At 40.3% G+C, this 27,485-nt stretch overlaps 1 protein-coding gene across 5 annotated transcripts; it reads right to left on the bottom strand.

The window, feature by feature from the left end:
- Positions 1-27,485, bottom strand: LOC107226161 (RYamide receptor-like). Of its 5 annotated transcripts, XM_046734833.1 has the most exons (12): positions 27,129-27,485; positions 22,204-22,405; positions 21,776-22,121; positions 16,583-16,603; positions 11,029-11,171; positions 7,893-8,098; positions 7,555-7,714; positions 7,137-7,240; positions 6,069-6,192; positions 5,014-5,186; positions 1,374-1,864; positions 1-134 (listed from the first exon to the last, which is right to left on the bottom strand). In XM_046734833.1, exons 3-11 carry the CDS (start codon positions 22,093-22,095, stop codon positions 1,487-1,489), a joined length of 1,629 nt encoding a protein of 542 aa, XP_046590789.1. In that variant the 5' UTR covers positions 22,096-22,121; positions 22,204-22,405; positions 27,129-27,485; the 3' UTR covers positions 1-134; positions 1,374-1,486. The 5 variants fall into 5 exon arrangements, with proteins under 5 accessions (XP_046590789.1, XP_046590791.1, XP_046590790.1 ...); XM_046734835.1 differs by having other exon boundaries at positions 7,893-8,065; positions 21,776-22,405; XM_046734834.1 differs by lacking the exon at positions 16,583-16,603 and having other exon boundaries at positions 21,776-22,405.

Raw genomic sequence — 27,485 nt, 5'->3', positions numbered from 1 at the left:
GGACCATTAGTTAAAGATGTTTGTCCTCCACCGTTGCGGACTACAGTTGGTTGAGAATTTGTCGGTGGTTGATTTTCCACGGACAATAGCGATCTTTGAGTACCTCTGTACACCACCCTTGTGTACGTAAGACTCTGTAACACAAGAAAAGAGAGATGACCATCGAATTGCATCGGTGGTTTGATTCTTGGATTATAGATTCATGCCCCAACAGCATCTTCAACATATACCATTTCAATTACTTTCTCGCATAATTCGGAGTTGGAAAGAAATTGACAATAATTAATCGACTCTCCTGTGTTTTAATTAAACCCTAAAATTAGTCGTTTGTTTAACCATAGGAATAGTTTTTTTTTTTTTTTGCAGTGTAAATTTGAAAAAGTCAAGTGCTTACTTGTCGAGAAATTAGAGTTTACCAGATTTCAGGGTGAGGATTATTTGGCTGCATCTGGGGAGGCTAGGCAAACGGGCGATAGGTAATCTTCACTTGTATGCATGTTACGTAAAGCTTCTGTCGTACCGTCCGTCAGTGTCAAGTTCATTAAAGATTCTTGCACCGGAGGTAAAATGAAGTTCACTTGTAACTAGAATCATCTATGCGACTGTATCAATTCCTGAGACGAGAATTTGCGTTCGAAGGGAAGAAACGTTTGGAAAATGACCATCCACATATTGTACCTTTTCAAGTATCTATTCATCACTCTTGTCTCGCTACTCGAGGAATTATTCATCTTTCATAAAGGAAAGGTGTTCCTGTGGATACAACAATGCGTGTCTCGCGCCATGATTGTAGTCACGTGAATAGGTACGTATTAATATTGGCTCGCGTGTAGGGACCATTCAACAACATCCATGGCCTCAGGGTTGTATCTAGTGCCGAGTCACGCGAATTGAGTGTAGGTACATAGAGTAAGAAAGGGTTGCGTGTGGAAGGCATTGACTGATCGTGATACTGTGCGAATATTTGGTCTTGTCGATAATGAATTACTGTTTATTAAAGTACTCGAAGCTCAGCACCCGGTCCCACCTCGCCGCCTTGTGTAGCCTTCGTAAGCCGATATGCGTTATTAATATTTTCTCCCATAAAACCTATTCGTGGCGTACGAAATTGGACGGAGAAAAAGCGTTGGACGTGAAAAAAGGTGTAGGTATACGTTACCGCGTCTATACATATCGGCACGATCAGGATCACTCACGTCAGGATATAAATCCCGTGTCGTTGCGATGAACCAATACGATAAATTCACCGATAATAACCGCCTCGACGGCAAAGCAATAACGACAAGCAATATGACGCGTGTGTGTTGTGTGTGCGAGAGTGAGAATGAGTCCAGACCAGATTGCAATTGACGATATTTAAGATATACTCTTGCCTTGAGTCATCCGGCGAGGAGTCTCGAGATTCCTGTCATTATACGCATCCCGTTTTATCGAGGCTTCGTCATCGTTGTAGACGTCGCCGATTTCGCCGTCGCCTCCGTCGCGCTTAAATCTTTGACCTCGTCGAGTCGGTCCGATCGCAAGTCTTCCGACTGCAGCTTTTTCCCGAGTCCTGCAGGCACGTCGCTCGGCTCGAATCGGCCTCCTGGTTCTTCCGGCCTTGACATTGCTCCCGACCTTGACGCTGGGGGCTGCACACGGCTTTCATCATGTAGCACCGCCGGTGCGGATTGTGCCGACTGTAGAAGGTGTCGTATCCGCTGCTCGTTGTTGCCCCCCGATGCTGACCCGATGCGAATTGGTCCTGGGTCAGGCAGAGATGACAACGGGGGACTTCTTGACCTGACGGGTCTGTCCAGGGGACGTCCGGGGTTACGCCGCAACCGCTGCATCCGATGCAGGTCCCCGTAGCGGGCCCCGTGGTCTGGAACCACAAGACAGCCACTCCAACAGCACCAAATTGACTCAATTACGGTTGGAGTGAGTTGAAACGATCACTTCGGACTCTTAACGCTTCCATTGATTGACCATGAACAGTATTATACACTACACACATATGTATATGCTCAAAGGTTAATCGGCAGGGCTTCGAAAAAGAACGATTATAGGTACCTACACGCTTTTTACCCACACAGCTCAGATTCTTCATATCTCGAAATAAACTCGGGCTAATTTCTTTGGGCACTAATGTTGAGTAATTTTGCTAACGATACAGAGGTGTGGTGGACTGAGCTGGACGGAGGGTGCGTCACGCGAAAGAGTGACGGTCAATATGTACATTCGTACGTCCCCAAGCCGTTACTTTAGTTTGTGGTATCGAGAATTGGGCCATGCTGTGAGACGTTCCGGCACAAGATGTCAGGTTCGGTAGTTCGGCTTCGAGGTGTGTTCGGAAACACGCTACCCGTAAAGGTCGTTGTACTCGTGACGTCAATACCACTAATGGAATACGTCTAATTTCTTCCGTGACACGATGTACATGTAAATGTATGTAATTAATAAACCGAGTGACGGAAAACGTTCCGAAAGGGTCAAATTCCGAATTTCTTGGCGGCGAAACTTAAAGTAAAGAAATCAAACTTTTCGGAACTTTGCTCTATCGTAACTTGATTTTTCTTGAATCTTGCATTCCGGAACCTTGAACCGTCGGCTTTCCGACCATTCGAAACTTTGTTGTTTCTCCGAAGTTTGACTTCTTTACTTCAAGTTTTGCCGACAAATAATTCGTAATTAGGTGCTTTCCTACCTTTTCAATATCGGAACTTCAACCGCACCCCGTGCTGGAGCGTGATTGAACTCATTCCTTCTACAGTCTTGAATGAATCTGCATTCACGGCAATCAGAGACTGATCGTAGCATTCATCGATACGTTTGATTGCGAGCGTTCGCGCTAAATCTATATTTCCGTCCAGTGTCCGATTTCTCGTGATATAATTGACTGATTATCAAGTCTCGGGAGAGGAAGAAAGAAAGGAAGGAAGGAATGAAGGAAGGAAAGTCCAGGGGTGTAAGCTCTCTCGCTCGCGTTAAATTGACGCAGTGTCTCCGACACCCACGCTTTGCCCGTTATCACGGGACGGCCGTTCCGTCAAGTGGGGAGTGTTCGTCGGATGACGGTATTTCCCTGACAGTTTTTACGCCCTTTGTTGTCCGCTTCACATCCCTAGGGTTTAAATTCTAATAATAGATGATCGCCAGAGGCTTGGCTTTTGACAATTTATAATGGTCCTCACCTTTAGTCAAATAAATCAGCGAGACAACAATAGCGCTCGATATATACTCTGCAAATAGGCAGTTAGCCGATTTTGCTATTGCTTGCCAACAATGATTATACAATATGTACAAAGACCTAATGATGATTATTATATAATATCGAATGTGTAGAATTTCTTTTCTCATATTGGTTCGCATCGCCTCCCTTGCATTGCACAAGCCTAACGAATCATGGCGGATGATGGTAGTGATTACTACTATTATTATTATTCGAATTTCATTGGGAGATCAGATCCGAAAAATAGTTTAACAATCAACTCATGCGTTCCCGTATCCTACTGGATGGAAATATTGCTCTTGGAGGGTTATTCTTGGGTTGTACAGCGGTCGGGATCGGGTCCTTTAAGTTTCTCAACTTTATAATTACGGTGAAAAGGTCAATCGGGTTGAGGGCAATGTAGTCGTCTGGAAGGTTTAGATTTCCGGAATCCCCGGAAATGAGTTCCCTCTTCCACATCGTATTATTCTTTGCCGAGAAGAGTTCCAGTCCAATGTGGTTTGGACCTGGCAAAAAAAAAAAAAAACGTGGAAATCCGAAGGCTTCGTCTTCGCTAGTCCGCCGTGAGTAAGTCGGGAAAAAAAACTAGCTCTCCCTCTTTTTTCCTCACAGAGTAACGCTCGTTGGGTTCATCCACTCACCTGCAATCTCCGGCTACTTTTTACCCCTGTGATTGATGTCGTCCAGCATTCCAAGCTCGAATTACGAACTAGTCATGGTAGTTCGGCTTGCACCGATATCTGTATACGTTTTTACATGTTGGGGGTGGTGAGTGGTGAATTCTGGTCTATTGTACGCTACGACCAGCACACAATATACACCGGCGTACAGGCGTGTATTTCAAATTTTGGCAACCTCCGCCGCAGAGCAATAAAAGTGAGAAACGACCCGTGCGACGAGGGAAAATTTATATCTGACCTGGCCGACCCCTTCTGTGAAAACATCTACCGACCCAAAAATACCCCCCGCGTTTTTATGGCTATTTGTATAGGAAAATAAAATTATTTTCATGGAAATGGTGTTCATGAAGTCTCGATCATAAACGCGATGGCTCGTACTACGTAGACTAATTGCCCGTACGAAATGATAAGAAACCAGCGTGGTTCGTTATTTTCGAGTTGATCGAAAAATTGTTGAAACCTTGCTCGCACACTTTATACAGACTTCCAGAATGAACTTGAGAATTTGTATCGTAGAGTCGCTGTTCGTATCGCTGTGATTAATCGTCACCATTGTCTCGATAGCTGAATTTTCAACGGAAACTATACACTTTGCACGTACAGATTAGAACAGTCTGCCAGTGAGTGTCTGGTTATCTTATACTAGTTGTAACTACTTTTGGTAGTGATAAATAGATGGAAATGGGAGTTTCGTGTAACTCGACAGCTGTATCAGATTTGTTTGGAACGATAACCGTCGCTGTTAATTCCATCGAAATTCGTCGCCAGATGCAGTCATATTCAGCGTCAGATTCTATCCGCTTATTTGTAATAGTTTGGGTGTATTATAGAATTTCTATAATTGTTTATTTAACAAACGCCCAGCCCAGCCTAGCCCAGCCAACTCTAATACCGGGATAAAAAATGTCAAATAACGCCGGGAAATTTTCTATCCCACATTTGTTAAATCGACAATGATTGGCTTGAATTAAGAAAGAAAAGGATGAGATAATTCAGTCAGACGTTTAATCAAATCATCTAACGTACATAAAACCAGCGCCTTGCCAATCCTGATTAGATATACCCGTAGTATATAATACATTTAAAAGGTTAAAATCGATTGCAACCAGAGTCGAAACTTACTTTACGATGAGGCTTACGCCTGGCAAGAGCGTGTCGACTGCGAAACAATATTTCGGAGACGCTACGCCGGAAGTTACGCGTCATGAAGCAGTAGACGATGGGGTTGAGAGCGCTGTTCGCATGACCCAGGAACAAGCAGTAGGACAAAACGTCCGACATGTTTCTACCGCTCCCTGAAAACACAAAGTGTGCGTGATTAAATAATATATCGACATTCTCTTGCTTTGTGAAGGAATTTTTGTGAACCCCGCGCGTCTCGTTATCGTTCTGACAGTTTCCCGCAAGTCAACAGCTTTTCATCACGTTGTTCGTTAACTGGTAAAGTTTGTACCCACGTAACGCGTTATGGTCGATGGTGTTGTCAAGGCTGAAAAATTTCACTTTATAGATTCGAGCTTGAAATTGTTGGAAAATTTTTTGTACTTGCATTCCAACGAGCTTGTGGTTGTAGCAATTTGTTATTATTAAACATCTGTAACAGCACCGCTTGGAACGATAGGGATATTTTTCTTCTCTCCAATCACCATTGAATAATCAAAGAATAACATTCGAATTGGATATGTCGTATAATTTTGGAATATCAAAATCGGTATGTAGTAGCCGATCCAACGTTCGATTAAATTCGGTACAGAATAATTCCGATTGAACATTGATTTGGTTTTTGATCCAATATAGATGTAATTGAACGAACGATCCGTATACATGTGTGATTATCAATTTTTGAACACCAGCCACGGCTGTTTACGTGTTCTTTTTATAAACATATGCGTCACCCATCTTTGGAGGGTAAACAAAGGAAGCTGGAAATAAATTGACCTCGTTCGAATGAAAACTGTAGGCGTTTTTCGTGGGATTCGAAAATGCGTTTCAAAAACAATTGCGTGTATTAAAAAATCTGGAAGAGATGAAACGTGGTTCCGAAAATTGAGATGTTTGGCAGGTGTGGCAAAAGTAAATCGACCTGAACAGACCCCGCCTATTGAATTTAGTCCCTAAACAACGTCGTTCATTCGGAAAGTCGTATCGTTACCATGAATGAAATTTCAGCTACTTACCAAGTGCCCCGAGGTCCATCAGAAGTCTGAGCACGTTGTATGGCAGCCAGCATAAAGCGAATAGAACCGCCAGAAGAAGCAGGATCCAAGCAACGCGACGTCGTTCACGGACTAAACGAAATCCCTGATAAACACGGAAAATTGTCGCATAAGCTCAATATTGCTAGCTTGAAAAATTATTCAACGGTATTTCATTCTAATGAAAAAATGACGCAGTCATGAGCGATTCACAAGAGGGTTAAGCGGTATGTATTTAGGCTGAAGGATGAATTTACCATCGAGTAATCGCCAGGAGTTTCTCTTACAAACAGAAATTTAATACCATAAATAAACAGGGGATGAATACGTTGATTACGTTACGCGGTTGGAATTGGAAGTTTACATTAAAAAGAAAAGAACTATCGACTCTCTGTAAATCGATGCATAATACAGCGTTTTTTCACGAAGGAATATACATATTATATACATTTTTCATACGGTCTTAATACTCTTAGTATCATCCGCTTGGAGACAGGTAGCGTGGATATAAATAATGAGGATAAAACGCTCGGGATGGAATTAAAGTTTGTATCGATTAGCAATGAATGGTGAAATTATCGGCGTTAAAATGACTTGTGAGACAGTTATTGGCTCGAGATTACGCCGTGAATCTTTGCATATAATCACCCGTGATTCCAGTACTGAATATCGACATGCGAGCGAAGCTCATTTTGAGGCGGTACATCAGCCGTCAGCATAATTAAAACGATGCAAGCCGGAAGTGGTCGAGTAAGTGTGCCCTGATTACGGAACGAACCCTTGGCTGTAAGGTTGATCGATTTTGTCGCCTAGTCTGCAGTGACGGAATATATATTTCGGAAATGGGAAATAAATGGGTGTACTATTCGGAGATGAACGACCCTCGGCAGAGTTGATCAAATGGGTTTAAAACACACTCCCTCGTGTCTTATCACTAACCCATGTGTCGGTGAACTTTGCCACAGGCCTAAAACTCACTAAGCCATCGCACGTAATGATGGATTTGAATAATCAATTATGGAACTAGGTTAGTTATCTATGAGAGCTTACCTGCTGTGAGCTGGCACTGCCTTCTATACTGTCGCAATCGAAAGGTGGTTTTCTGGCGCAGAGGGTTCGGCCCATCATCGAATACGCCAGAATCACGATGAACCCTGCAATTATACAGGGCCAGAAACTTGTATAACAATAACAATACTTTATTCCCAAAAAGTACACAGATTAGTAAAATTGAATTGCACGCTTAGGTACATCCAATAGGAGGTCATAGGGGGATTTTACACTTAATCTCCCGTTGAAATAAGACACATGTGCTAAAAGATGACCTGTCCATTCACACGTTTCTTCTTAACGGTTATTATTCTTTGGTTTTTGGATTCAATAACAATAGCATCATTGAATATCAATGTGATCAGTAAAGATATCTTGACTTGAATCGTAAACGCTTGGTTTGAATACACGGTCTTACCGGGAATCGCGTAGACCAGAACGAAGCAGGCGGCGCCAAAAATGTGGGTGTGGATACCAAGTGGCTTGAAGTCTTCGGAGCATACGTAAAAAGTTGGGTGTTCAATGCGTTGCCCTCCGATCGTTATGTTGTCCAATTCACTCATCGGGCTCAACGTCACCTGAGATATTCAACGGATAAGCGAATACTGGCAACCGGTTAACAGCTTTTGAAAAGTTTTCACCAACGTTTACTGCCAACGGGGCAAATACGGGGCAATCGTGTGTCATGAGTGTATTATAGGGGAAAATAATACGCCAAATAAAAAGAGTGCCGTGTGAAGTAAGATATTAACTCACAGCTCGTAAAACCGGGGCAAAGATGCTCAAGGCGACCAGCCAGAGAGCTGCGATTACTAGTATGGTACTCCGTCTGTTGAAGACCCTCCTGAAGGCTATCGGACTCCTTATTGCAAGGTACCTGTCGATGCTCATCGCCGTTATTGTGAAAACGGAAGCGGCCACTGCGACGCCTGCAAAGATTGTTTCACTCTTGCACATCGGTACTGTAAGGTAAGTAGGTACCAGTTATTGACACGCTTAGACCCAATCATTGACCCTTTTGTTTAAAAAAAAATTATGAATCGACGGCACAAATTGTAAACTTTGCGATGAATGTAACCAATTGCTAGAGGTTTAGACGCTGAAAATTTATTTTTTGATAATTTTAGAACCAAGGATCAATCAGATACAATCATAAAGGGTCAGTAATTGGAACAGGGTTGGTAAGTGGTACACTTACATTAGTCTGTATCAGAATCTGAAAATCTTAAAATCTTCACGCGTTCTTAGCACGATGGTAATTTATGTATGAGGATACTCATACTTTAATCAATAGTATTGAATTATCGTACCGTATCCAAGTGATCGGACGATAATCCAGAAGCTTGGTGTTTTATCTTGTCTCTTTACAGCAGGTATGTTTTTTTCAGAGAATTATTTCCCGTTATTGGAATGGTGTAACGGAGTAATTGCTCTACGATATTTTCTGCGGGAGATTAAATCATTCATGCGGGTGGCACGGCACTTGTAAAAACAAGATACGGTATTGGACGAATGATATTGTACAAAGCATTAATCTTCTCAGACCCGGTACGCGATTGTCTTGAAATACATTCCTCCTTCGGGTAGAATTTTGTAATTTATTTGACGTGACGGTAATCCATTAAACGCTTTTACCCCGATGTCACGCTAATGTTATTCATCTATTAGGGCAGCCTGATTTCGTCCTTACCGGTCGTGGTAAGCCTCCCGGATCCGGGAGGATGCTCAAAGATTGATGATATCAATGGGCTTACGTTTTCGGCTTACGAGAGCCTCTTGTCACCGGAGGATAAAATCTTACTGCCCCATCATTCTCAGCGGTGTAAAACGTTGCAAATAGTCGGAAGCGCGATTTAAAACGGTTGTCACTCCGTCCATATAGGCAGAAATATTCGGTTTCGAAAGAAACGAACACCTATGTTGCCGATTTCCATACTTTTACGAAGCGTTGTCGAAAAGAAAGTAAAGGCTCCGTTTACGATTTGATTTAAATTTAAGTGGAGACGGGACGCGGGTCGACAGGTTATTTCGGAATACCACGCTTCTCTAGCACTGTTTGTGATGCGTATATGGCACGCGATGTCTGGCCGATATTTTTTCGCACTCCGTGGTGCGAACAACTTAATCCTGCTGGCCAAAGATACCCCAGACGATGTCTGTCTCTGGAATCGAAAAAAATAAGTAGTTTTCAATAGATATAAGATGTGTCTGGCAGAGACGAATTTTCCAGTCCCATCCTCTTTGTGCGTATATAGTATACCCTTATCAAATGAAGAAGGCGAGAACGAAAACCCCGAGCGATTGATTTCTCGCCCCCCGGGGTTTATCGGAAAGTGATATTCCACGTTGCCAGCTCTAAGTAACATCTCGATTATCTGTTATTCCCGTTCCTTTCCGTTTCATTTCCCAGATTTATTTCTATCCTTTTTCCATTAATTACTTTCCAAGCCACTTTTGAAGCTCTGTTCAATGAACGGAACAGAACTTTCTTGCTTCATCGAGGAACAGATCCACGTTCCTAATCAATACTCATATCAAAGTAGCAACGTGGATTACATCTGCCCTCGAAATTGGTTGGTACACTCAAAACCAGGCTCTCGATTGTAAATCGTGATGCCGGGAGATTCTGGAGGAGATGAAAAAGGGCATATTGTTGTCTGTCTACACGCGACGTTCCCGTGTTCCTAAGGAGGTATGAGATCGTCCTGATCAAACGAGACGTATTTTCACGTCTGACATTATCCTTCGAGATGATGAATAGCCTGCAGTAATAAGGGAACTGTGATAACGGTCCTGTATTCAAATCGTCACATTATGTGTGTCTTGTTCGACTATGCTTCCATGAAATTCTTATTCGACGATGCTCTCCGCCTGCTTTAATGCCTCGTTATGTATCAAAGTGCCTCGGTTGCGTTTCGAGATAAACGAACGGACTGGCCTCTGTGCTGCATAATGTATTCGTGTAGAATTTTATTCTACCTCTCGTCGCCACTACCAAGCCAAGCGTTGTTCAAACGAACGCGATCGCGAATTATTTATTTAACCCCGCTGTACTCAATTACATTGTTCGAGCTGCTCGGTGCTGCTTTTTTCGATTACCGTTTATGACCGAGCATTACTCGTGTTGATTAAAACTCGCATCTGTACACCAAGTTATCACGCTTTTCGGCTATAGGTACTGCGAGGCAATTATCACCCGGTTTTAATTTTGTTACAACAAGGGTTTCAAGATACACGTGAAAAAATTCATCGAGTCAGTGGATAATTTTATTCCAAGCCTGAAGTGGCCGAATCATTACCGAATGGAAAATTTTGTATTTTTCTGAATTTTTAAGTGAACGGGAACTCGCGGAGTAGAGAATTTATCTTCTTATGGAGATGATAGGTAGGATATAAACGAAGCAATTAGCCGAGTTAGCGGCAGTTTATTTCCATCCAAATAAATGAACTTTTAATTATTCCGAAAGTTTGATAAACCGAAAGGCATTAAAGCCAATACTGATAGGGAATTTAATTTCTATTCGAGAGTATTGAATTCGAGAAGAGAATCGTATTGATCAGAATAACCGAATCAGCTTGTGAATTGCGCAGCTGGTACAAGGCTTCCAAGGCTTGATGAATTCTAAACAAAACATCCCAAGATCTCTCTCGACTTTGAGGAAGCGCAGTTCCCCATTTGCTCGATAAATATCTTTACTTTTGTAAACTGTGAGTGCCAAGGAGCAACTGACGGCTACAATGTGGCAACGACGTGTGCGGTATTAGTTTCGCACCAACATTGACGGGGTTTTCAAAGTTCACCCACGATTATAACTATCGACTCAAAGCTTTGAAGAAGAAAAAAGAATTCTCGAAAAATAAATGGTTTGTATGCGGGTATTCGAACACTCACCTTGAAGGTAGAAGAAGAGTTTGCACATTATTTCACCGTAGACCCATATCATGGTGACGGCTTGGCTGACGGCTATCGGCATGCAGATCGTTGTAACGAGCAAATCGGCGACCGAGAGATTGACCAGAAAATAATTTGTCACGCTGGAACAGAAGGTTTACCTCTTTTATTATCCGTCGATTATTTTATGCCGAAAAAATAAGCACATTAACGTCCGATCTTGGCGGAAGAAAATGTAATTTCGAATTTAATAAGGCACGTCAGGATAATTTTTCATATTCGGATGACCGATGGGACGGGTCTGAGCATATTTTATTTCCATTCTCGATTCTGGAATCTTTCATCAACTCTGCTGAGGCGAGTTTCACCGAATTCCACCACGACCAGTTTGAAGCCGAGAGTATTATATATGCTTTTTCTCATCATGCCGTTCCCCGAATGTTGTTATTTGGATTCCTAATTTTATTAGTGTATATTCTTTTGTCAAAGATGTAGGGAAATTGCTTTTGGTATGTGTCTAACTTGTCGGGTGGTCCGAGATTGCCGTCTGAAAGTGGACTCTTATTACGCTTTTGTCGCTTACTATATTACACGTTTTATGGGTTGCGTGGGCTGAGCATAAGGTGTTATAACACAATCTTACGATACATTATAGGTCAAGAGTACAAGTACGCCTGGTACACACGTCTTCTCAACGTAAATTCACTCGTACCAAAAAATTTTCGGCAATAAAGCTCCGGGTTTTTTAAAACGTACACTGTCAACTTGAAACTGAATGCTTGTAAACTCGATCTACTCTGCGATAAAATGTTTTGGGTACATTAATTTGTACAAAACTATTCCTGTGGGAAATATGAGGTCGATGGAAAATTGGGCACGAAATTGAGCCAAGGGACACGGCTTTAACATGTATACCTATAGGTACTAAGTACCTCGGGTTGATTTTACCTTATTGAGGAAAGAAAGTAAACAGATCTATATATATACATAGATATATGTGCGTCGAGGGTGTTACCACGTTGCGGATGGAGCGAGAAGTCGTAAAATGGTCTGTGGTAATCTGTGTAATTAAATAGCTAACCGTGACTCATGGAATGATATTGGATTCGAAGGCTGATCAACTCCTCTCTCTTTCTCTCTGCGGCATCGTTCGGAATTTGGATAAAGGAGTATAAGGCGTGTGACGCACAGGACTCGGGGATGAAAATGGTCGAAGAAATCGCTTCACTGACCGTAAATTTAATAGAAGAAACTGCCTTTTGGCATCCCTTGATCGAAACAGACACGAAGTCTTGGAAACATTCTCGTGGCAAAGCGTGAAGTCAAAAGTTACGCAGGTACGTTACTCGATTCGTAAGTTCGTGCTTGGCTGTTTGAATTTTCAATTCTGAAAAAATGAGTAACTCCGAAGAAGTGAAACTTGTTGAAGGTTATATGAATTTCATGATTATAAATTTTTTTTATTATATTTGGCTTGCGGTAAATCGTATAAACAAAGGTAAACATACACGTATATGTATTTTGCGAACAGTGGTTTTGTATTCCATATTTCGCTGTCTCGACCTTACTTTAACTTCGGTGGAGTGACTCGGGGAGGAACTTTAAGCAGATTGCGCAACTTTTGGGTTCAAGTGTATGCAGCGAGGGGGACCCAAGCCTCGGAGGAAAATCTTATTATGCTGCAATAATGAAATTGAGTATTTCTCCAGCGAAGAAGGCAGTGCTCTCAAGAGATTTGTACATTACTGGGTAAAAGGTTGATTATCCGGTTAGGCATACCACTCACCATATCCAATAACGTATGTGATACAGGTACGGAGTTACATTGTGTGTATATATATGGAGAATTCCATGCGAATCCGACACACGTCTGACCCTTATCATTTCTGATGTTGTTTAAAAAAAATTCTGCAACTGTTTCAACTTTGAAACAGTATCCTGAATTTCTTCCGATTTATTATTCAACTGCACAATTATTGACAAATATTTAGTGACTTTGAAAAGGGCCTCTTTTAACATCATCAAAAATTCCTCAGAAACTGTATTTCGAGACCGGATCTATGATGCGCCGATTTGTTTCCATTTTTTTTTTTTAATGCAGCGCTTTCAATTTTTATGTTCAACGAAAACATGCTTTGAATGCTCTGAAAATTCCCGAAAAATTCTCAAAACTTCCACTTTTTTTCATTTTTTTTTATCAAGTTCGTAACGAAAATGGTCTATAAATGTTCCAAGTGATAAGTAGAAGTTTTGAAATTTTTTTAAGCATTTTCAGACTGATCAACCAATACTTTAGTTGAGAAAAAATATTAAATGTGCTAAAAAATAATAAATCGGCAAAGTTCGGCGCGGGTTTGATACGTATGTAAAAGAAAATGCAATTTGTGAAAATATTTCGAAATTATTAAAAAAGGTCCTTGTCAAAATAACTCTCAATATTTATAAATAATTGACCGGTTGAATTAAAAATGTAAAAAAAATTCAGGCTACTGTCTCAGAGTTGGGATATTTGCAGAAAGAATGTTGAGGCTAAGACGTTGGTTGTGTTCGCATAGAATGCCACATATGTACTACCTGAACACGTGTAACTCGGAATGTCTGCGAGGGTGGAACCGCAGTTTGGCCGATTCCACTTGAGCTCTCGGATGTCAAAGGATCGCTCCTCTTACAGAGCCATCGCATGTTTTCACGTTTCGTTCGAATACCAGGGTGCAACCCACATGGTGTCCCATTTCAAAAGGCTATGAATAGATTGTTTTATACAAGCGTTATGTGCAGACTTGGGAGTCAGATGGACGGATTAGAATTCACCTTGATTGAGTTGAATGAGAATAAAATTATAAACTCAAAGTTGCTCGGGGTTTTTTTCAAAACAAACTTGACCTGCGGCCAGACGAGCCATTCGTCGACAAGGCGAAGCCATATTATTTTTAACCCAAGAATGTTGTGATATCTTAATGGATTTGGTCGTAGGGTTGAAATTTGGATAACCGTAAAGTGTCGTGTGCTTTTTCCGAGAATCCCCGGGGGCTGTATATCCTCCGAAAATGAAAAAGAAAACATTTTACCGCGAGATATTTCGCGTGAAACATGCAATTCAATGATACGTCGATCCACCAGAGACGTTCCTCGGGGCGTATGAATTTTGCAATCGACATAGGCCTGCAACGTGGCGAGAAAATACGGCGTGCTTTCGAGAATTTCGTGAAAGGTAAATATCTGATGAATAATTACATCAGCATTAGGAGAACATCCGCCGATCGATCGCAGGCTGTTCCATCTGCTGCAGGAAATGTTAGCCTCGTTCCGCTGTGTCGCGAGATGAGATGTTGAATTTCCGAATACAAAATGTCCCGAAAGCTCCAAATGTCGGATATTTTTGTGGCGGAAGTTCAAGTAAAGAAATCAAACTGACGAAACATTAATTGATTTCTTTACTTCGACTGGTCGATCTTTTCTTTTGTCAAGTGTCACTCATTTTCGTGAACCGTTTGAGTCGAAAGCGTCAACTTGCAAAACCTGATGATTTCAACATCTCTTTAACCCAATTTCAGATTTCATTTTAAGCACGGTACGTTTAATACGTCGAAAAACCGCTTCTCATCAATCTCTGGGTAATGCCAACTTTTGCAATCCCATGCCTGATGTATACACATGTCACCCATTAAGAATCCCTCGATTACGCTGCAGGTATTCGTACTACTTTAGCCATCGAGAGAAAAATATTTCTAATCGAAATTTTCTCTCCCAAAGGCATGCGGGAAATGTTAATCTAGCAGACCAGGCAGGCGGAAATATTCCACAAACATGACAACTGACACGAATAGAACCAAGCCACATCTACACACGAACATGTACACATATTTTCTCACGCTACGGATAATGGTTATGGATTAGCCTCACGTGTTTCCAGGCTTATTCCAAGACTAATGGTCATTTATAATCAACCCCGGAACAACGCCATTAGTCCTTCCGCAAACTCATTCCCAATACCCTCACCAAATTTCGTTTAACGATAAGTGAAGGCGACGTCCTGTCAGAATTTAGTAGAATAACGGGGAAAAATATACGGTATAGTTTAACTCATTTGACAAAATATGTGAGTTTAAGTAAGGAGTTGTTTATTGCCACCATATACTTATACTTATTTCAAGGCAATATGGTTGGAGTAGTAACGACCTGCGAACAAAAGATCTATCGAGTAGATGCTGCGAACGATTGCATTTCCCTCGGGATAATTTCCTTCGGGATATTAGTGGAGGCCAGTGACACGTTCCCGGTAATAGACTTGTGGATTAACGCGTGTTTCAATTGATATGCGTACAAATGAAAGTAAGACAGCTATAATTTACACACTAAAAATAAACCCGACCGTTGGTATGGATTTTTGAACGTTTATTTAAGGTATCTCAAATGGAAAGCAAACACATTTCGTTACCCCTAGATTTATTTATCGCTACGAAAACAAATGGAATAGGTATTTTACGTTATGCGTTCGATAATATTTCACTGTGATATCTGGATGTGTTGAGTAAAGATCGAAGCGATGCGTGTATAATAATCACGTCTGAAGGGATTGCGCAGAAAACAATTGCAATTTTTTTTTTTTTTTTACGTCAATTATAGTTGGTGTTTTCACACCTTCAACGTGGCTAATTAAATTCACGTCATACGGTATATCGCCTCTAGTATCGACCAATAGGATGTTTCCATTCTTATACAATAATAATATTTCTTCGGTAGATAGCGAGGTCAATCAGTTACGTTCGTTCTAATCGAGACTGCTATGATTCAGTAACCATAAGTACTAAGTGACAATGAGACGAAAAAGACCGGTCAACACGAATCTTCAATTTGAGTTCTAGATGGCAAATTTATATTTCTTCTACGTAACTAATAAATGAAAAAATAGTTTTATTAGATAAAGTTTGTTTTTGTAGAAACCAGAAGAATATTTCGGTTTCTAAAAAAAATTACCTATTTTCTCGTACGTTTACTGTAAATAATTACTAAACAAACTTCAGTTTTGCATTTAAATCACTTTTATTCAAAAGTAATAATTAATAATAAATCGGAAATGTAAAAGAATTGATAAACAGAGTTTAAAAATAAATATTTCTCGTACCTCTTCTATTTTCGTATGAACTTTCTCGTATCAAACCCAAAACGTCATCTCCCACCATCCTCTCGTTATACCGCCCCTGATAACGTTAAAAACGATAAAGTCCATCACATCTTCGTGAAAACGTTTTCCTTTTTCCTCCGAACAGACACCCATGCCAGCTTTCAACCAAAAATTTCACGACTTATTTGTCAACGTAAAAACGACAAAAACAAACTTTATAACTGACAAATAAAGTTTTTGGTTATTACTCGATGCATATTACTATTAGTCAAATCAAAGACTGTTGCACGATTAGTCGCGATGCGAGAGTTGTTAAATTAGTATGTACCTGATGTGAATGGATAATCTTTCGGAGGCGTTAAAGAAAAAAAAAAATTCAAAACTCAATCGAATACAACGGTCAAACGAAATCACGCCTATTCACAATACCTTGAAAAATCAGGACAGTACCTGAAACAGAAAGCAACAATTAAGTACACGTCCAAAAAAATTTCCAAGACATCGAAAGTTATCGGTGAATCTAAGTTCGTTCGGATATTTGCAGGGGCAAACTTGATTGACAATTTACCGAACCCGTTATGGGCAGAATCGCCGTCATTTTGATGTTTGTTTAAAATAATGCAGCTACAAACTTCTCGTCGATAATTATGAGTTACACGTAACAGCTCTTAGTCAAAGTAGCGTTGCAGTTACTGGATATGGATATTTTAATCACCGACAACGGATTTACGAATGCCGACGCCAACTAATTGTAGGATCTAAAAAATTCTGATATTCGCATCAAGCTGAAGCTATTTTCGTACCTACGAACAGCGTTCGACGTGGGCTTTATACGTAATATCTATACCCATCGATGAACGTCACTGACCACCGGATTATACCAACCAGAATTTTGAAACGCCGAATCACGATAGATGCGATGACCGTGGAATTATAGCAATTAGCCAGTTAGAATTAGGGGCTATGTAACATTGACATAACCTTGACTCCTACCCCCTATCCCCTCCCCCGTCCCTCAAATAATGTTACATAATATTTGAACGCTCCCTTATTCGGGAAAGCTGGAGCGGAGTTGAAGTTCCGAATTTGAAAAGTTCCGAAAACGTCTAATTCCGAATTATTTGGTGGCGAAACTTGAAGTAAAGAAATCAAACTTTTGAGAAAAAATATAGTTTCGAATGGTAGGAAACCCGACGGCTTAAAAGTGCCGAAAATTTGAGTTGCGATAGAAAAAAGTTTCGATGCGTAAAGTTCCGATAGAGAAAAATTCCGGAAATTAAAATATACTCACGATGCGTAGTTTACTTAACGAGTGGGTGTAAAAAATCAGAAAAACCGAAAATCAAAATGAGCAGGATGCCGAACATGAAAATATCGAAAATAAAAAACAAAAAAAGATGATAGTGATGAAATTTCTCCAAGCCAGAAATTCACAGAACTGAAAATCTTCGATCATTCGGAATTTGGATGTTTCGAATTTTAAAATATTCTCATTTTTGCACTTTCGGAACTTTGACTTTGTCGCAGTTACGCCCTTTCGGCATTTTGTCCTTTTGGAATTTTGCCCTTTCGGTTATTTGAATCTCGGGTTTCGGACCGTTCGAAACATTGATGCTTGGTCAAAGTTTAATGTCTTTACTTAAAGTTGCGCAACACAAAAAAATTCTGAATTCGGAGCATCCGGAACTTTTCAAATTCGGAATTCCAACCCCAGCCCAAAAGCTGACGATAAATCGAATAAGCAGAAACAGCAGCCAAGTACGTCAGAGACTCAGGTTTCCTTGTATCTATCTCCATAACGGTAAAATCCACTGGCCAAAGCCATTTCGCCAGCCGTTCAGGTACCAGAGACTGAAAGGTAGGACTGGATGGTCACCATCAACGGAATAAACAGCCGGCAAGACGATGTCCGAGAGCTTACAGTTACGAAAATGGGTACGCGTCTGAACCGTAAACGAGGCAATACCGCACGCTATTTCCTTTTTCGTGTATTCATCCGTGTGAGTACCAAGTTTGTGTGCGGCTTGAGCCCTGCAGGACTAAAAGGCGAGGGCAAATCGTTGGAATTCGGCGTATCTCGAATGGTTCGTGAGTTCCGTTTGGGGAACTTTACACAGTCAGAGCGTCGCCTGCTTTTTTCTACAACGATAGTTTTCATTTTTCAATAACCCTCCTCATTATTTCAATCTAATCAGTGGTACGTACGTATGGATTGAAATTTAACGACATCGGGGAAATTTGTTCGTTTCTCTTGGTTTGCGTGAAAGCACATTTTTCAGTTATCAGGAATAATACGTTACAGTCAAATCTCTGAGCAGAAATAGTTTTCGCTTTAAGGTCAGCCAATTACCGCGTACTACTTAACACTGCAGAAATTACAATTAATGAACCGCAACGCAAAGGATGGGTCTAAATTCATTTATTGTGATTAGTGTAGACTAATGAGCGTGCAGTGTAGGCATATTTTATACCTGAACCGTGTTGCAAGCTCTCTAATGAACCCACCGCCTTCAATTGTACACGACGCGTGATAATTCGTGGAAAGCTGTTCAGAGGTGAGTTATTTCGCCGTTGTACGGTTACACGTATATGCCCTTTACACACGTCCACTTTACGACTCGGGAATAAGCACAGAAGCTCGACTTGTTCCACTAACTAATCTGATAGCATAACGTCACGTACGTCGGATCCCTTTCAGTTCTCTCGTAGGGTTTACCAATCATTTCACCTACGATTTAAACATCTTCTTACTGTCATTCAAATGACATCAAAATCATATTCACATAAACGTTTCACAATAAGCGAAAGCTGTAATGGATAATAACAAACGTTTCCGATCCGAATGGGAACTGCGCAACACTTGAATTGCTCAGGGAGGCTTCGACGATTATTATTCAACGTCGTTCTAATCAATTCTGTAATTTCAGAATAGAACTCGGTTACATATACGCGCATGTGTGTGTGTGTGTGTGTGTGTGTCACATGTCAGCAGTAACAACCCTATTCGCATGGGTTATCTTTCGAATAATGTGTGAGCGGCGGTTGAACGGAGTTCCAGAATTTCTATGCGTGCTGATGCGTATAGACACTGGCCAATCACAATGCATTGTGCCTATGGTTGCGGTGCAGCGATTTTATCAACGTTTATACGAATCAGCACTGCCGATAAAGAAGATATCTGACACAGATTTCGTTTTTTCCACTCACCCGCATGCTGGAAATAGAATATTTGAGTCGTCGTCGCCGTGCATCCCCGCAATTCGTGTTTTTGACAGGCTATTTGTGACACACCACGTGTCAAAGTTTCCTTTTTTTTTTTTGATTTACCGATGAAACATCAGCGGGTGATGAAAAATAAAAAACATGGGTAACAACGCGTCGCGTCGTTTAGAAACGTTTCGACTTAGAAATACTTTTGAGCCGTTGGATGTGGCTTAGGAAGTATAAATGTTTGGATACCTCGGTGTAAACTACGTACTGCGCCAACAGCGCGAAATATTAGAGGGCAAATTCTGTTCACTATAAGTTAGAAAGCAACAAATATTCTCTCGTCAATTGTACGCACATGCCCGACCTATACAGACGCAAAATACCCTCTTGCAGCTCAATGTGACCTACGATTAATTGCTACAGCACAAAGTGTCAATTAAAAGTTTCCTGATAAATTTGAGAGGAAATTTCGGACTAGAGTCACTAATTGCAAAACGATGGGGAAGAAAGGATGCCAAAACAAAGGAAAAACTTTGGCAAAGGAACTCGAAAACAGAAGCAAAGCTTGGGTTGAGGATGTTCGATTATTAATGTCTAAGGAAGCCTAACCGTAATAATTAAGGCCTTGTTGTCAGTCGTGAATGAAATGAAATCTTAAAAACTAGTCTGGAAACAGTTCACGACGGTTATAATAATTTTTTCAACATGCTGAACGTGCAATAAATTCTTTCTTTTTTTTCTACGGTGTCGACTGTTGAGCCACACGATCACTTTATTACTCTGCAGCACCGCATGGTGTAAAATATAAAGATCATAACGATCACGTTGTTTTCTTGGTAAATAATCCTGACCTGCGCAACACGGCAGAAAGGTGATAAAAATTTCGAGCCCAGAGTCATAAACGTGCTACAAACTTGCGCATAAGCTCTGGAACCGTAGTTTTACCTATGATCTGTTGTTTTTCTCCATCACGGAAGCCTGGATAAGATTGATTTTCAAAGTTTGTTTGTTTTTCTGCAATTTCGGTTCACGGGATCCGTGTCTTTGCTTTTTGGGTACCGTGTGTTGGGCGAAGTCGGAGGAGAATCAACGGTGGTTAAAAGTAATACACGACTATATCCGATCGAATAAAATAAATCATACATTATTTACTCTCTAAGCTCTTATTAAAGTTGTTCCAATGTGAAGATGAAGGGTACAGAATGTACGTCATAGCAGCAATGAAAGCTGCCGAGAAGATCGAAGCTGAACTTAAACCCGCCTCCGTTAATTAAACCATAATAATTGCTGGCCTCTGGTTCGGCAGAGCTTTGTAATTATCGTTTGGTGAGGAAAAATATCATGGTATCAACCAGCACCGTGTTTCAAAAGCTTAACTTAGCGTATCGCAACTAGGTATGTATCTATTATCTAAGGGGTATCTGTATCTACGAGTTATTATACTCGGAATAGAAGAATGGTACGATAAAATTTGAACTTTACTCATCTGGGAACGACTGATTACCCTCGTCGCTGTAGAAATTTTCGACCACCCGGCAATGAAATTCCCACATAAATTACAATAATTACCTTGATTATTTTTGTTGCAAAACTTAAGGATTCTCAGCAAAAAGTGAGTCTTGTCGACGATATGGAACACTTTGTGACAAGATAAAAAGCGGAAAAAATCAACCACAATAAAGACGATAAGAAAATTAATTTCGTACAATAGCGATGCCCAAAAGTTACCAACGAATTGTTTCAACAAAACGTTGTGAAACAAATTTTTGGTTTATTTTGGATGTCGTGTGGAATGAATTCGTTGATTTTTCCGAAAACACACGAATTTTTAAAGAATTTTCTCATTATTTTGAAGTTTCCGTTTTCGAAAATTTTAGGTTTTAATACATGGAGGAAAAATTGTCAATTTTGGATATGTTTTCGTAAAAACGTTGTACATTTAACAAGTTTCCGGGGCATTGAACAAACAGTTTCGTGAATACAGCCTTTACGAATTTTCGAAAACGGAAATTTCAAAATAATGAGAAAATTCATGAAAAATTCATGTGTGTTCAGAAAAATCAACGAATTCATTTCACACGACATCAAGAAAAAAACTCCCTAAAATTCGTTACACAACGTTTTGTTGAAACAATTCGTTGATAACTTTTGAGCATCGGTATTATTCAAATTTAGTTTTCTTATCGTCTTTATTGCGGTATGATTTTTTTCCGATTCTCATCTTATCACAAAGTATTCAATATTGTCAACGAGACTGAATTTTCGTTCAGAATGTATACCCGGCACATCCTTAATCCTAAGATTGTTTGTCAAATTTTGCAAGATTTCCACGGTGTCCGCAGTTTGTATAATAACCAAAACTGTCCGTAATCAAGAGGTATCGGTTTGTAGCGTAGGAAATACGACACTCACCTCCGCATGTAGTGGTACTTGAGGACGACCACGATGACGAGGATGTTGGCCGTGACGGCGAGGACGATGACGGGAACGTAGAGGGTGATGAGAAGATAGTTGGTCTCGCTGTTAAGATTGTTGTAGAAGTCGCTGAGAATTGCATTCACCTCGTCCATCTTGAGGGAATTGTTGCTGTCGTCGGCAGTTTCGTTTTCGTTAATATCGAAGCCGTCGAACACCGGCATGCCTGAATCGTCCATGTTGCGAATTCTCGGTCTTAATACTCGACTATTTAACAAGTCTCGTTCAGCTTTGCGGAGAAATCGGGATCCTCTCATCGATCGAGGCAAGTCTCTCCACTTTTCTGCAAGCCATTCACAAGCAGGCCTGGCGTCATTTCAATTCGTTGCATCGTGATTCGGTTTGAGATAAAAAAAAATATTTACTCCTTGATTTCTAACGGTGTTTTTGGATTTCAGTCACGGAGTTGGGTGAGATTCCATTTGTCGATTTTATCACTCATGTCGTTGACTTAGCCGTGCGTCAACGGCCTTAGTGGACCGTTTGAGTAACTTTCGAAGCACCGTCGAATCCTCATCTCAATCACTTTTCTGCCTCATTTCCTCGTCTCGACACGGCGAATGCTTTCTGAAATCATAAACGTTAGTTTTATTACGCTGCTTTCTTCTTCGTGCTGTTTGGTGTAACAAACCAGAAACAATATCGGGTTTTTGAGTGAAACGATGTATTCGAATAAACACTAAAATAAGGTAACGCTCCGAGGGGCAATTTTTACCCCCCAACAAAATCCGAAACGGTTGAGTTTTAATCCGTTTAACCAAATCAGAAAGTTCCACTAAACGCGAAAACGGATTGCAATTTATGATAGGAATTTATTAGGCGTGGTGTAACGAATAGCTCAAACAACATTAATCAGAACATCCGCCTTTACAATATCGTTCGCCAACCTTGCCAATCCTTCTCGGTATTTTGGGGATGTGTTATTCTTGTCCGACTTTCGTTATCACGTGGAATCGACTCGTTATTTCAAAAGCTTGGAAGGTTGGGCCGGAAAATTGGTCGATGTATAGATAAATACAGAGTCGTTGAATAAATCTTTACATTATGCATGTATTATTCCGTTTAAATATTACGTTTTAAAAATCGTATGAATTTCCAATGACTGATGCAAAATGATTGCGAAGCAAAGAGGTCAAAGTTTTAGTTGTTGAGTGTCGATGTCCAAAAACAATCCATGCGAGTGGTTTCTAATGGTTTTCAGTCGCATTTGACGTCGACCGACAATTCAACCTGGTCGTCTCCTCTAATTACATACAAATCTCTGTGTGATTCTACTTGAAGAGCGTATATGATTGATTACAACACTTTCACCCCGTTTTATGCGTCGTATTCAATCAACGGGTTAATTGCGTTGTCAGCGATTGAAATTGAGCCGCTCATCCCGGATGCGAAGTCGTATTTATGCGCAATAAATCTCCTAGTTCCAAAGCCTGGATTCACTTACGCTTCCACGCTTGTTGCTCTTTCACTGCTCTTTCGTATGTCAAGGTTTAGTCCATGACCATCGTGGTTAAAAGCGAGTTGAAAGGTTCAGCAGAACAAGATTGTCAAATGTCAAGATAAAATTGTCCTCGCAATGATGTCGTTAATTTCATAGTTGGTCTCGTCTACACGGCCGGATGATTGCTGGCTTCTTTGACTAGCAGTAATTATTTGCATCCCCGTGTTTCTCTTGATTCCACGTTTGAAGATATTTTTTTGTCTCCAATGTCGCAATTAGACGAAACAACATTCAACGCAGTAAGTAGTAATTCACAATCGCACAGGTCAATTAACATCGTATCAACCGAATCGCTACCATTGGTGTTCCATTTGGTAAAACATTTCCATGAATTTCTCGCCTTAGAATCCTGAGCCCACCGTCTCAAGAGTCCTTAAGCAGCCTTCGTCTCGACTCGTGCTGTTCTTCAGTTTGAAAAGTGGCGTCTGGTTTAATTGTACTTTTTCTACGAAAGTTATTTTTTTCCAGCCGAGGCACACAATGAGTATTCATAATTTTCGTGGAAATAAAATCCATTGCTCAGCTTCAAAGTGAAGAAGATCTCCAGTCAATGATTTTCTGTTCCTTCTTGATTCAGGCCTGATCTGCGCGTAAAAGATACGCGAAGACGACGTGAAAGATTGTCCACTCCGATACCGTCGGAAGAAAAAAAAAAACCCCAAGTGTCTGACATGTTTTATACGATGTGAGATGTAGACGGAAACGTCCCATCTGTTACATAAATGACGAACGGCATGTGACAACTGTCTTTGGACCCGTTTTCGATTACTCAAACGTTTCCAACTTTCTTGAAATTGCATCTACAACAATGATAAATATTATGGTACAGGTCTCTCAACGCAGGCCTTTCGTTCGTGCTAAAAGGCGTTGCTACCTTCAAAAAACGGTGCGAGGTCGGTTCTGCAATTCGAAGGTGCCGAACGTTCTTTTCATCAACACTGGCACTCTTCGACCCTCGTGTCAAATATCCCAACAATATGAGCACACGGCGAACCTAACAATGATGTGAAACTTCAATAGCGACGGTCCCTGAATTAAATCTCATAAAAAAAATTCTTCAAACCTGGACACACGTTATCGAACCATCTACAAAAGCTCTGCATTATACCCAATCGCGTGTCAAGAATTCTAAGGATAATTAAGTTTTTTTTTTCCCCTCAACGTTTCCCGTTCGTGCCAGGATTCCTTGGATAACTTTGCAGACGGTTTACATCTGAGACACAATGATCAAACGATTGAATGCAAATTTAAAATCTCTTAACGAAAGACAGGATGAGATTAAAAATCAAAATAAAAAGGTTTCCTGCCTTATTTACTAACCGATTTCCGTCGATCGATCGACTTACAATCGGTACGATCTCTCATCGGTAAAAAATACCGGCATTCATTCTGCGACAGGTCCAGAAAGAGATAAAAAAAATAGCCTCCAGCATCGCATTCCCATGTTACGAGATTTTAAATTGCTTCTTATGAAGCAAAGATGGTAAGCAGGACTGGGAAATTTTGTAGAGTATTGAATTTTTTCAATAGTATAAATAACAGCCAGGCAGTTCCCGGTATCGACATGTATTCTGACGTCATAATGGTTCAATAACATGTGGCGCCATATTGTGGAAGAGTGCAGAGGGTGTCACTTCTCTCCAATTTACGACGTTCCAAGTCGTAATTCCTCCTTCCTTTTGCATACGCCTTGTATTTATTGCCAATTGGTTCTCGAATGCGATTTAGGGTGAGAATAGACGTGATTTTTTTTTTTTTTTTTTCTTGCTTGTCAATCCCTATTTCCCATAACTTCTAGACGTGACTTGATTCACTAACAAGGACGAAGGACTGATCAATTATGCGAGACACGTGTGACTGCGACACGATTCTACGTTCCATCAGATGCGAAACGAGCTAGGAGCTAGAAGTCACCACGTTTTGTGGAATTTCTAATAGAAGAGACGAAGATCACGAGGTCGAGCGCAAAGAGAAGGCCAGAGAGGAAGAGAGAGATAGAGAGTATGAGATGACGTGTGAGGAGGAGGAAAATTGCTCTCACATTTTTTTCAAGATTTTTTAAATTCCTCTTCTTTACCTTCTAAAACGCACTCGTCAACAAGAAAATAAACACGTATGTTACAAAGGCCGGATCGTATGAAAAATCTCGGACGCCATTCTTGTGCAAGTTTCAAGTACAAATATACAAGAACTTGAAGAAAGTCGCTCGACGGTGATCGTCTCATAGAGCTGGATCCTGAGTTTCGTAAAGTAGGTAATTACGGAAGGCGCAGTGCTTGAATGGCAGAGGATCAGAAAATTTACACGACTATGGAAATTGTCGGGTTCACCTTTATTGAATGTATGAGTAAAATTGTCAAGCAATCAATTTGACAGTTTAGCTTTCCCCGAGGGCGACATATTCGGATTAATTGCTTGTTCTGTACTCTCCGAGTTCGGTTATCTTTGAGAGCTGAGAGACTTTTGCGTAAAGTCGAACTTTTAATTGATCAAAATGAGAGGACTTGCGAATTGCCAACTCGTGAAAAAAGTCTTTCAAGGTATACAGGACCTTAAGAATCCCTTCAAGGGGATAGAATGAGCAATTCCGGACGGCTTAAGACACGCCGAAGGTACTGCGTTAATTTCGTAAGATTGTAGGAAAACTTCACTCCAGCATTTTCGCATTTCACACTCAAATTCTGCCAATTATTTCCCCAGCTTATTGCTCCTTTGATAATCGGTGCAAACTTGAAAGTCAACTTGTACCTTTGACCTGGTTGAGGTGTTTCCCAATAATTTCATTTCACGCATTTCGTATACGTAATGACTTTTCGTCGAAAAGGTAGAATCGTTTTGATCAATGCTGAATACAATTTGGGCACTCAAAGCAGCTCGTCACTCTTTATAACCGAGCTTTGAATACTTTTCTTTATTCATTTTTTTTTTTTTTAATTCCCCAATCAGATGTTATCCGATTGTATGTAGTAATAAATTTAATTATCGATGTCATTAATGGTAGACGTAACTCAATATTTTTATGGATTTCAAAAGTAATTTTACAAAGTATTTTATTAATTTAACAACTGTTATACGATCCGAAGCAAAGCTATATAATCCACAGGAAAGATTTCTTTGAGATTTCGTACGCAAAGAATTGTGTAAAATATATTCGAGTTTCTTCAAGTTTGTATTTTCAAATTCGTGCACAACAGATAATTGTAAAATTACCAAATTTTTTCGCTTGATGTGAAATTAGTTTGAAGAAAACTAACTTACGTTAAACTTTTATCACTGGAGTATAATGACATCTGAAATCGTATATAAAATATCTACGAGTAAGATGTATCGTTTTAAAAATCTAGAATTGGATACTTGTTAACACTAAACAAGAAAAACTTATAACCGACAAAAACCCTAAAAGTAAATTAGGCGTAGGCTGAAATTGATACTAAGGCTTTACGTAGTGAGTGTGTGTGTTAGTTAAATCAGTAATCCGCGCATGTGTGTGCTGACATTCAAAGTAATGAAGTTGGCAAAGGATGTTACGCATGTAACATATAATATACACTGTTGAAAATATGGCGTAAATTTACAGAGAAGCTGGGAAAGGAGCGAAAAAGAAACAACAAATTTTCTTTCACACCTTTGAGTGGCATGGATTTATGTAAATAATGGATTTGCATCATCTAAATTCGACGAAAAATAAATTTTGGAACCTTGCCAAAACTGCAGACGAAGACTCGTAGATATTAAAATATTTTAAACAGTGTACTCTGGCATAAAATTTAGAATGCATTATCAATTTACCTTTCTTGCAAATTGATGAGGGATCGCTGCAGTTTGGTTTTATTTTTCTTAAATTTAAGTCATTTCCTTTGGAGCGGAGCGTTCGCAGCCCCAAATACCCGCGCACGTTGACGGAACGAAGTAGAAATTTAATCGGCTAAAAGTTTAACTCGGTATTTTAACTCGAAGCAGTGCTCTGTGATCAATTGTCCATCAAGTGGTAAGTCTTAAGTCACAAGATCTCAGCAGACAGATTTTCTACGAATTACAATGCCGTGACTCGAGTCACCCTGAGTGACTTTGGACCGTGCGAATGATCCGGTATATATTTTCGTGGGAACAGTAACGGATTCGTGAGATCGACTGGCATGCCGGCCG

This window comes from Neodiprion lecontei, chromosome 3, assembly GCF_021901455.1.
Source record: "Neodiprion lecontei isolate iyNeoLeco1 chromosome 3, iyNeoLeco1.1, whole genome shotgun sequence".
NCBI lineage: Eukaryota > Metazoa > Arthropoda > Insecta > Hymenoptera > Diprionidae > Neodiprion > Neodiprion lecontei.
The sequence above is the reverse complement of the archived record's forward strand: the minus strand, read 5'-3'. Positions and strand labels throughout refer to the sequence as shown.

What these genes read in the sequence shown, in the direction of transcription:
- LOC107226161 (XM_046734833.1), bottom strand. Translation starts at nt 22,095, where the DNA reads ATGAGAGGATCCCGATTTCTCCGCAAAGCTGAACGAGACTTGTTAAAT. An exon ending in TACTGTCCTGATTTTTCAAG is followed by an intron (nt 11,172 to 16,582) that starts GTATTGTGAATA and finishes CTTCTGTTCCAG; the next exon opens with CGTGACAAATTATTTTCTGG. An exon ending in GCAGTGCCAGCTCACAGCAG is followed by an intron (nt 6,193 to 7,136) that starts GTAAGCTCTCAT and finishes CGTGTTTATCAG; the next exon opens with GGATTTCGTTTAGTCCGTGA.